This window comes from Emydura macquarii, unplaced genomic scaffold (genome assembly GCF_026122565.2).
Source record: "Emydura macquarii macquarii isolate MOO-44397 ecotype Brisbane River unplaced genomic scaffold, CSIRO-AGI_Emac_v2 contig_2897, whole genome shotgun sequence".
Classification (NCBI taxonomy): Eukaryota; Metazoa; Chordata; order Testudines; family Chelidae; genus Emydura; species Emydura macquarii.
This window is the reverse complement of record NW_027133034.1, coordinates 21,526,576-21,538,822: the sequence shown is the minus strand read 5'-3', so window position 1 is coordinate 21,538,822 and position 12,247 is coordinate 21,526,576. Positions and strand designations below refer to the sequence as shown.

Genomic DNA, 12,247 nt, shown 5'->3' with positions numbered 1-12,247 from the left:
ATAGAAAGAAATGTATAAGGCAATGATATCTTGTTTCTTGGTGGTTTTGAGTATACAAATTAATATGGAATAAAAATATAATACTCAAATATTTGTGACAAGTATATCTGTTTAACATAGGAAAGTCTTTCTCATCACAATCCTATATGAACAGCTCACAAAAACCGTTCATATTCAAAAAGCATTCCTTATAGGTAAGGAGCAGTTGTTTCTGTTTCTCAGATGGGGAGCTGAGATAAAGATTCAGATCATGTAATGAACATGCAGCAGAGCCATGAGTTCAGCCTAGTCTTAACCACCGGACTGTCCTTCAGAGGAAGATCTGTTGCCATCTAGGAAATATAAGGAGCCCTTTCCTTTTGTGTGGCAACTTGAATATAATTTAAAAAATCCTGACCATGCCTGGATTTAAAAGTGACTCTGGTGAAGGCCTTCACAAAAATCTAATAATTTTAAAGAGTGCCACAAAGCTTGTGGAACAATTTTTCACGTGAGTCCAATAGTGAAACATTTGAACGTCAAGAAAAAGTTAGTGTATTGTTAAATATTTCAATAGCATGCTTTGGCAAATCTCTGGCACTATAGTTCTAGATGTTGTGTAGGATGTCTTGAACAGCTCACAGAACAAATTATATTTTTCTGCTTTTCTATCAGGTGCCTGATTTCTTAAGCATTCTTGTTGATAGTCAAAATTGTTGCTTACAGATTTAGTGCAAATTTTCTTAAGATAGAGTTTAGATAGTAGACTCTGATCTTGATTTCAGGGAAGAAATTTTTTTTTTAAATAATATTTAAATACTGATTTCAAGGGCAGGGAGAGATTAGTTCTAACTATGCTCATGTATATTGCCAGATAGATATATCTATCACAGCCAACTGTGTATTGTCAAAATTGTTACCGATTGAAACAAAATATACTCTGGAGATAGCTCTGTGTTGTCCTCGCTCTTTGGAACCACTTGTTATGTTGAACTATTGTAGGAATTGCATTTAGTGTATGAAGTGGAGGTAGTTGAACTTTGCTCATCAGATAAGTTATCCATCTTTTTCCCAGTATTAAAACAACTCTACTGCTTGTAGAATATTGTTACATATTGTTTGATGAATAACTAATCTCTCAAATCATTCATCAGATAATGGTGTAAAATGCACTAAAGCTGGATAAAATATGGACATTGTAAACTTTCTCTTGACTAAGAGAATTTTCAGCTGGTGTAGATCCTTTAGAGAGGTTTGATTGGCTGATTTGCACTTGGCAAATGCATTCCCTTCTGGTGGCTTCACAGAAATGCTCTACCCCAGAAATTCTTCCCCACTGAGTTGAAACACACCCATTTATTTTGAGACTAATCTTTAAATACTCTCTGTAGTTCAATAGGTAGGTACATGCACTTCATTTTTTTTAAAGTAAATTCCTTTCCCCATGAAGATGCATTCTGTACTGTTTGTCTGAACCAGTGGTTCTCGCTATTTACCATTGTGGGCTGTATGTGCAGCTCTCTCTGTTATGTGGGCTGCATCCCCACAATATATATATTACCTGTATGGCTCTGAGGTGTGTCATGGGCTGCAGCTGTGTGCTGATTGGGCCACAAGAGGGCTGTGGGTTGAGAACAACCCCCTCACACACATCCTTAGCTTTAAGAGGAATATACCACATAACAGTTCATTGGACATATTGCCTTGTATGATATTAGTTACAGCATAATTGCATAGTTTAGAAAAACTTATATTACCACAGCAAATTCAACTGTACTATTAAGTTTTGTGCATTTCTGATCCTAAATTTGAATCTTGTGCATTTGGAGCAAGACAATATTCTGTACTTCTACAACTGGATTAGGGATTGATATACTGTACATTAATCAGTGATACTCCAGTATAACAACAGTGCAAATAACGCAGTAGCCAAGTTTTCTGTCTAGTTTAACTAGGTAATGGTGATCAAGTGATATGCTTTACTGGAAGGCTCAGAATAACCCACAATTGAAAGATAACTTCTAAAGGTTGACAGCTATCATCAGTTTCTTGTGCTTTGCTTTGAGTCATATTCCCAAAAGGAAAACTCCATTTTCAGATGTCAGTTGTGCACAATTTTTTGTATAGGACAGCATTTTCACTTACATTGAGTTTATATTAAATGTGATACAATCCCAGAACTACCAACTCAGCTGGTAGCAATACCTGTATTTAGATTGCTTAACCCAAAGGATTCTTGGTACCTTTTCTTTGAGGAATTCTCATTCTTTCATTGTTTACAGCAGATCTTAGATACTCAAAGGCAGGACTGTCCTTGAACTAGGGAAATGCTTTTTTTTGTCATGAAATTCCTTTCAGTTTTTGCTGAGATATAAATGTAAAAAAACCATTCCTCATCTTTCATGTGTTTCTCAGGAAGATTTTGGCAGCTTTCCAAAATAACTCAATACACAAAGGATCTCAGAAGCTGTTGCTGCCACTCAGCAGCACATGCTGTACTTGGAACACCTGGGAGCTGCCAGAGCAGCTGTAGAGAGGGAGAAGGGTGGAGAAGACAGCCAGGCTCCCCACCTCCTGGGCACAGCTTCTGCCCCTAGTGGCCTATGCTACCCTTCAGGGACTCAGTCTGGGCATGTTCTTCCCAAATCCCATGGAGAAGGGTGACAGGAGAAGCGCAAAGCTTAGGGCTGGTCTACACTACAGAGTTTTGTTGACAAAAGCCGACAAAACAGTGGAAGTATACATGCTGAAATGCTCCTCCCACCTATGTAACTCCTCTGCTATGCTGACATAATAAAACCACCTCAACGACAGGCGTAGGGCTTACCTTGGTGTAGTTAGGGCGAGGCAATGTCAAGTGTACATGCTGTTTTCTTTACATTGGCTGTTGGTTGTCATTCTTGTCAATTTCCTGGCTCTGCTGAAGCTGTGAAATTGACAAGAAATCTGGGCAGCTAAAGCCCAGCTGCTCTCCACTCCCCTGGAGAGCTGAGCAACTGGATCCTGCTTCTGTCTGTCTCCTGTTGGGAAACTGGGTGGAGGATGGGACTAGAAGGGGAGTACTGGGGGGAGGAGAAGGGGCAGCCTGCTGGGAGACTTGTGGGGCAGCTGGGCTTCTGACAAGGAGCTGCCAACGGAGCTGAGACCCACACTGTTCATCTTAGGTCAGTGGGAGTGATCTTGGTGAGGACACACCACCTCCAACCCAAGGAGAATAGTGTTGATGGCAGCCACTGCAGTAATTAATGCGGTGGCTGTAAGTCAAGCGAACATAGGTCGACTTATGTTTGTAGTGTAGGCAAGGCCTTAGTCAGGCTGGGCTATTCCTGCATCCAGCAGTCCTCCCCCTTTTTGGGATAACAGCCTTACCTGCTGTCAGCTATTTATAGTTCCTCCTGTAGCTCAAATGTTAGCAGTCTGTGCTGGAATGGTAAAGGTTCATGCTTTAATACCAATGATACAATGATTGTATCATTATGATACATAATGAGGGATTGTTAGTTGTATACAGTAGTATTTTATTTAACCAAACCAAAAAACCTATGGTAAAATGTTTTGATTGTAAAATGAGGCACTCCAAAGTTAGGAAATACCAGATTTATAGTTACCTGTACAGTTTAATTGTGCCTCCTGTGCATATGAATAAGTCTTAATTACATGATCACATACTATTTTTCCCCCCACAGGATTCCTGTCTCATTCAATACACAGAGGGTCAGAATGAAGGTTTCATGGGCAACCATAAATCTGGCATTTTCTAAGTTTCCAGTGCTTTCCTTTGCAACTTAAATAATGCTATTTTGGCAGTTTTTAATATAATATAATTAGTTTGGAATGGGAACTGCCTAACCTCCTGGAATCTGTTAACACCAACTCTTTGTACCATGTGCATTTTCAATAAAGTATTATTCTCAAAATAAAACTATTTTTTGAAGATGGCTTAACTATATATTGGTTATTAGAACAATGGATAGTAAAGAATTCAAAAATTGTAATTGAGATAAGCTGTTTTATTTTAAATGTTAAATTTTCTTTTCTTTATTTTTTTTTAAATCAGGAGCCAATGAAGTCCAGAGCACCACAGCTACACTTGGAATACAGATTCTACAAGCAGTTAGGATCTGGAGGTAAAAATACATATAATGTATCAGATTCTAGAATAATGTGAAAATTAACAATGGATTAAACATGAGTTGTTTGATTTTGTGGTATAACTGTCCTGTAAGAAGATCTTTTTAAATTAGCAGTTAGCCACAGAAGTAAAACCAAAAATAGACCCCCAGTCATTTGTTTTCATATACAACTTTATTGCTGGAATTTTTTTCATGTCAGTACTGGCATTTTTTAAAAATAACATTGAAATCAATATGCCATCAGGACACACCAGAAACATTTGGTATTGCAAGAAATATGTCTGATGGGTATATTTGTAAGACTCAACAGCAGTGCAGTAGTTCAAATAGTTTATATGCTTTTTTATAAAAGAATACCATAAAGCCTGACATCTTAGTTATCTGCTCCTCATATATTATTTTCATTAGTTTTATAATTAGAGCTACTAATGAGTTAAATATTTTATAAGTAGCTGATTTGCTATCAAACTGAGGGTATGTCTACACTGACCATGGTAAAGTCGCCGCCGTCATATCGACCTATCTGGATTGACTGAGCAGTCAGTGAAGACCCACTCAGTTGATCCAGAAGTCTACTCAGTAAAACCATCCCCATAAGCGGCGCAGTGCGGTGAAGACAGCGTGCAGAAGGGAAGCACAGCAGTCGATGGGAGTTACGCAAACTACGCAAAGTAGCTTGCGTAACTCCCATCGACTGCCGCTGAATCGTCAGGTAAGTGTAGACCAGGACTGAATTTAAACTTCTTAAACTGCAAACTAAAGTTCATTCTGTTCTAATCTTGCCATTTTTTACCCAGAGCTATGTTTGTAAAGGAGTTTAAAGGGACATGATCAACTTAATGTTTTCTTTTACTATTGTTAAATCATAGCTAAGATTAAGGAGAAAAGTTCTTAAAACTTTTCACTTTGTTTACATTGTGCCTTTCAGAGTGCTTCTATTGTCAATCAGTTAATACCTAAAACATCTTAAGAACACCAACATTTGACAGGATCACTGGAGCAGGTGTCTGAAACTGATTTTACCCATTTCTTGAAAGTGGCTAGACTTAAAGCTGACTGTGTACCTTTAATTTGTCATTTAATAACATAATTGATTTTCCAGATGGCTTACTCACTCTGATAGAAATATATTATGTAGAATATTTATACACTTTTTTGCAATTGAGAATGTGTATATATATTTGACTTTGATTTATTGTAAATTGATTTTTTTACCTATTGGAAATATAGCTTCCAAATACTCAAACCTTAGATTTTATAGAAGTTGTGGGTGAGAATTAGTGTGCTGAGGGCTTATCTGTACAAACACTTAGATGCAGCAAGCTGGGGTGTAAATCTACTGCTCACTGAGTGTTCATGAAGACCTTGCTGATGCACACTATAATTCCATAGTGCTGTAATATGCCCTTTTTGAAATGGGAGTACATTTAAATGCACAAGAGAACTTTGTGTGTGCCAGCAAGGCTCACACTTAAGAAAGGAAAAATCATTTGCATAGCTACAAAATGAAGAATAACTGGCTAGATTATTCAGCTAGTACTGCTGAAAAGAATCTGGGGGTTATAGTGGATCTCGAATTAGTCATCAATGTGATGCAGTTGTGAAAAAGGCTAATATCTTTCTAGTATGTATTAACACAGTGGTTCCCAATCCATGGCCCAGGGGTGCCTTTCAAAGTGGCTCGCCGTTCTTCTGCTGGCTGTGGAAGGGAGCCACTGCCTAAGGACCCAGGCAGAGCGTGTTGCTGTGGGGCTACAAGACTGGTGCAGGCTCCTTGCTGCAGCCAAGGGGATGGGAGATCAACGCTGCCCTCCCCCTGGCTGTAGCAGGGAGCACGGCAAAGCATTCTGCCTCGGTCCTGAGGCGCTGGGTCCCTGATGGAGCCAGAGGGAGGGGAGCATCCCATCCCCCTGGCTGCAGAAGGGAGCCATTGCCTAGGGACCCAGGTGGAGTGCATGGGGCTACAGGATGCATGCAGTTTTCCTACTGCAGCCAGGGGGACGGGAGATCAGCAAGGAGGGAGGCAGCCTCCTTGCTGAACTCCTTCCATCTAGCTGCAGTGGAGGGCAGGAGGGGGATGCTGCTGGTGGAACTGTTGGCCCTTCAGGGTTGTAAAAATGATATCTGTGGCCCTCGAGCCAAAAAGGTTGGAAACCACTATTAACAGGAGTACGATCTGTAAGGCACAGGAGGTAACTGTCCCACTCTGTTTGGCAGTGGTGATGCTTCAGCTGGAGTAGTGTGCCCAATTCTGGGTGTCAGACTGCAATAAATATGTGGACTAACTAGAGAGAGTCCAGAGGAGAACAACAAAAATTATAAAGGGCTTAGAAAACCTGACCTGTGAGGAAAGATGTAAAAAAACTGGGCATGTTTAGTCTTGAGAAAAGATGACTGAGGGGAGACCTGGTAAGTTTTCAAATATGTTACTGGCTGTAAAGTGAATGGTGATCAGTTGTTTGCCATGTCCACTGAATGGAGGACAAAAAGTAATGGGCTTAATCTGCAGCAAGGAAGATTTAAGTTTGATATTAGGAAACAATTTCTAACTATAAGGATAGTTAAGTACAGTTTATCTCAAATTAAATATTCATATAGACCAGCCCTAATAGTTTATTTTGTACTACTATAGTGTAATGTATATAATCTTTATCAAAAGACATTCAGCTGTGTTGGTGTTCAGGTATTTCAGCAGCCTTTATATAGTGGATTATATTTTTAAAATCTACATAATGGATTGTTAAGGCTGCATATTCAAGCTGGGAAATGCCAGAATTAAGGTTGATTATTCAACCTTAATTCAGACTCCTTGTTTGCATGCATTGTTTTTAATTCCAGATCATTTCCATAGTATTGCTGATTTTCCATAGTATTGCTGCCTTATTCAGTACACAGATTGAACAGTGTTCACTCATCAGGGAGCTATTCAATATATTGTTGTATCTTAGTTGTTTTATTTGGGCCTATGCCACCTTTAGCATGCACAGTTCAAATTGTGCACTGAATACAGAACTTGCTCATGGTCTGTTTTGTTGCACTCATCACTGTTGCACCTGAATGCTTCAAATATCAGTGAATTTATCTTCACATGTTCAATGTGAAAGGAGGTGAGAGTGTTTTATATCTCTGGCTTACAGATGTGGGGAGTCATGCCACAGAGATTTAGTCAAAATTGCCAAGTGTCCATTAATTTTGGGTGACTAATTTGAGACTTCTGATTTTTCAGAGTACTCATTCATTTTATGTTATCATGTGTATTCTAAGCACAGGTACTATTCACTTCAGTTGCAGCTCTAGCATCTCAAGTCAGGCTCTCAGAAAATGAGGAACACATAGTAACAGCCTGTGAAAAATTTGGTTTAAGTGACTTGCCCAGAATCACTGTGTAGCAGGGGTTGGGATAAAATCCATTTCTCCAGAATGGCATTCAGCTGCCTTAAATACAAATTAAGGCTCAAGTTATTGCAGAGCATGGCCTCAATTACGACACACCTTTCTTTTGCAACAAATGAGGCCAAGGGTATTATAGACAATAGCTTCATTCAGTACACAGAGTGATGAATTCCAGAGCACTATCCATCCTGTGCAATGAATGAGGCAAGAGTCCCATGGAAAAAAAATGGTATATAATCATGTCATCTGAACAAGGGGTCTGAATTAAGGTCATATGGACCATCTTGATTCTGGCATTTCCTAACTTTTGACTGCTTGGCTTTGCAACCATAATTTTTTAATATGTTTGTATGTGTGTAATTTCCTTTTTTTAAAAAAGCAAGGCAAACAGAAATCCCATCATATAGAACCATAGTGACTCCCATCTAGTACAACAGCAAGGTTAGAACTTCTAGTTCTATGGTATAGTTCAAATGGCAGAATTCTAACAGAGCAGTAGTAGGTTGTCATCTTCTGTGGACCAACCACTAGAGGGAGATGATGTACATTTCGTCAATGGGTTTCATAGATATTTGCTGACAGAAGAGGATTGTTGACTAAGTTCTTTTCCAGATTCAGAGGAGAGTGTCCTGTAGTAGTTACAGACCCTCCTCCCCCTCCAGCCTGTCCTTGTCCTTGCAACCTGAATGACTTCCTGGCCCAGACTCAATCTTTCCCTTGTCACCTCTTTGTGTTCAAATCAGGCTACTTTCTCGTTCTCCTCGCTGCCTAGTGCTGGCAGAAGGAACATTGAGTACAGCAGACAATGTCCTTGCTTTTGATTCATGTGGCTGGTGCTACAACAGGCATTGGCTGTCTGGAGGAGCAATTGAGAGTAAAAGTCCTAAGTCTCAACATTTCTGAGTTGAAGTGCTACCACTTCAGATGAAATATTCAGAGAATTTAACTGCCAAACTCTAACAAACTTCTAGTGAGCATATGAGAGCTGAGAGATTAAGAGGTTTATGGTATGGCCAAATTCCTATGGATTATTACAGGGATGACAGAAAACAAATCCTTGACACAGGGTGATCTGATTTGCTAAATTTCAAGTCCCTGCCCCCAAAGAATGGAAGCACATGAGGTTCTTAACAAAATGGTTGTAAATATTTTTAAGATAGCCTCACCAATATACTTTCCCCTGATTTCTTTGAGAAATGACTGCAACTTTTTAGCAGAAATTTAAAAAAACAAAATAAGTAAATCCATTTGGGGCAGACAAATGGTATGACAACCAGCCCAAATAGTTAATATTTGCAAAGTTATAAGCTATTGAAAAAGGGGTTACATTAATATTATGTGTTAGGCAGCCTTAACTAAGCATGGCTACCTGTTCTGCCTATAATATAACATTAGGAGCAGCTGTTTTGAATGCAAGTGTAATCAAAGATAACTTTATGAAAGGGAAATAATAAAGCCTTTGTAGAATATGTTCACCCTTACTTGTCAGATATTACAGTAACTGCATTACATTACCCATGATTTCATTTTAATTGACTCCTGTATATATCTAATCTGTAAATTTTAAAGAAATGATGTAGTAAGCCATTTGGCAGAAGATGTTTTTTGAGGTATCAATAATAACATGGCTGCTTTGTAGAAGTATGTCTTCACTTTGTTTCTAGTATTTTAGTTGCAATAGTAACTGACATAAAAAAATTTGTAGGACAGCATGCTTTCTGCATAATCATGAGTAATAGCTTTAGTCCATGATTCTGATGTAATTATGCATTTCTACATTTGTGCAGTTATAGACTTGAAAAAAATTAATACTCTAATCCAGTTGTTCCCAACCTTTTTGAGTGTGTGGACCCCTTTTCAAACTCCAAACATTTCGCAGACCACCACGTGCTACTAGTTTTATTTGAAATTGTACATTTCCTTGGTGAGTCTGTTGTTGTTTTTCTTTTCCTTGGACCCCCTGTAGTAACCTCGTGGACCACCAACGGTGCGTGGACCACAGGTTGGGAATAACTGCTCTAATCTTTTGTTTTTAAAAAAAACAAAAAACCCTGAGAACCTTCTCCTAGCGTCCTCCCCCTCAAAACAAAAACAGCCTTGAAAAAAATTATACACAAAATCCAGAACCAGCTACAGTGATCAGGCTGATTTACTTTTGTATGAATCCATTATGTAATAGTGAAAGGACATGTGGATTAAATTTATCGAGTACCTCATTAATTTTCAGATTCACCACTCCATTTGTGGCTCTTACATTGGCATGCAAGGGTAAATGTACTCTAACTAGCTACTTAAACAGCATTCTGAGTTTACTTTTTAATTATAAAATATGCTCCAACATAATCTTCAATTTTTTAATAAGAGTTGTGATGTTGATGATCAGATCTGGAGGGTCAAATTCTACAAATTTTCCATATATTAGATCAGACTAGTCTCTAGTTTGACATCAGAAGTGGCCACTATCTGATGCGTCAGTGGAAAGTAACTTTCAGCTCCCCCAAAATATATGCCCAGCAAGTTGTGCACTGAAGTGGGATGGGGAATCAGTTCTTAGTTACTGCAAGTGATTTCATCCTGAAGCATGAAATTTGATAACTCTTACTTTAGCTTGTCCAATTACAGTTATCAATGGTTGTAAAATTATCCAGCCCCTAAGGGGAAAAAATAATCAGCCATAGCATTTGAGTTAATGATTTCCTTTGTCAATAAATTCTGCAAGATGGCAATACACTGTAATAGTACTTCCTTTTTTCATTGGTTCTAAATTAACTTGTTGCTAACGTCATTGAGCCCTTGATCTTTCAGTGTGGAATGGAGTAAAAAAATGAGGAAACTGATCACTTTGCATTATATATGCCTTTCGTATCTTAAACTATCTAAATCAATTCTCCATCCTTAGAGGTTTTTAAGGTGCGGCTTGACACAGCTCTAGCTGAGATGATTTAGTTGGGGTTGATCCTGCTTTGAGCAGGGGGTTGGATTAGATGATCTCCTGAAGTCCCTTCCAACCCTAATATTCTATGATTCTTATGACTTGCTTTCCAGGCAAATGATCATTGTTTTTGTAATCTCTTGTTTTGTGTCTCCCACCATACTTCAAAAGTCAGGGGAGATAAGGTATGAATCCCAAGTGCTTTAATGTGACTTGCACTAAGGCAGTTCTTGGGGGATAAGTGATGGTGCAAAGAGAATGGGAGGAATCTTTTAAGTTGTGGAGTACCCTTCCTGTAATCAAAGTAGGAACCTCGACCTTAAGAATAAGATGTTCTAGGAGAACAGTGCAGATGGGTCCAAAGCTCTTTGAGTGCAGTGATATAGTTGGAGCGTCTCTAGCTGGAGCGTGGAAGAAAAAGCATCGACCTCTGTTGGTGTGCACACTACTGAAGGCCCTGCATTCCACCAGAGCTGGTGCTTTAGTGAAAATTAATTAGGGAAACTAGTTTTCTGAAATTAATTAATTGAAATATATTTACAAATTTAATTTCTTTAGGTTATCGATCTTTCACATAAGCCATATCTTTTTCTTTAGCTTCATACTCTTTGAAAGGTTTAGTGGATCCTCAGTCACTCCTTTTTACATAGTCACAATTCAAAAGTAAGAAAATCACCCAATGAATTACTGGCAGGAAAACTTTGTTAAAGGAACTACTTATTTACCCAGCATGAGATCAATCTGTCAGCACTGGTGCTGTAAACTGAGAAGTCAATTTTAAAAGATAATTTCATTACTGTTTTCTAATACTCAAAACTACAGAATAAGTAAATAAAACTGTTAGGCATAGGTACACAATGTATACTTATTGTAGTCCACAGCACTTTACATACAGGGAATTTCTGAAAGGTATTGTTACTGATTCTTATCTGAAATTAAAATAGACCCAGTAACATAAAGAACACTCAGTTAATCAGTGCATATTACATTTTTTCAGTGCATGCCATGTCTGTATGGATGATAGGAGCACCATCAGTCACTGTTCAGTCAGGTTTGCTTTGTGGCCCTGTACCTTAAGAATTTGTTCTCGTCTTGCTGTGTTAAAGAAGAGATTGTGTAAACTAGGACACCCTACCTCTCTTTCTGAAGGCTTCTTAGGCAGCCAACCTTCTTTTCTCTTTCATCACACACCTAGCTCACAGAACATGTAATAAATTCAAACATTGTCATTGGTTTGTATTGGGCTTCAGTCCAGGATATAACACGGACATAGCCCTGATAGTGCAACCATCACCGTTAACACGTTTCAGTGCCTACAAAAGACTAGTTTCTGGATGAAGAGCCACTGGCTCAAACTCATTCTAGGCAATACCAGTGTGATGCTGGTTGGAAGAGGGGATGATTCTTAGAGCTAGTTTAGGCACTGTCCTTCCCATCCACTGAAAGCATATGCACCACATTTGTCACAGGTGAAAAACCTTGTGGTCCTAATAAGCTCTGCACTGAGCCCATGTGATTTAGATAGCATCAGTGATGAACGTTTTTTGAATATTCAGTTTGCTGGGAAATTTTGGCCCTTCCTCTCATTTGAGGACCTGATCATAAAGGTCATTGTTTATCACATCCAGACTGAATTAGTGGAAATTCACTGTATCTGAAGCGGAATATGAAAACATGTAAGGAATCCTGCTTCTGCGGAATGCAGCTTTTCACTGCATTTACAGGCTGAACTACCTTGAGTGCATCACCCCACTTTCTGATCTCTCCACCAGCTCCCAATCCCCTTGCACTGCAAGTTCAAAAACTTGGT

At 38.8% G+C, this 12,247-nt stretch overlaps 1 protein-coding gene across 12 annotated transcripts in view; it reads left to right on the top strand.

The window, feature by feature from the left end:
* Window positions 1–12,247, top strand: part of CSNK1G3 (casein kinase 1 gamma 3) — a 155,797-nt gene that overhangs the window by 51,991 nt on the left and 91,559 nt on the right. For all 12 annotated transcript variants that reach the window (XR_010924056.1, XR_010924055.1, XM_067569246.1 and 9 more), the window contains one exon: window positions 4,037–4,106. Coding sequence is in view for 10 of the 12 variants with exons in the window: in XM_067569246.1 (XP_067425347.1) it covers window positions 4,037–4,106 (70 nt within the window). In the remaining 2 variants the exon portion in view is untranslated. The remainder of the gene's footprint in view (window positions 1–4,036; window positions 4,107–12,247) is intronic.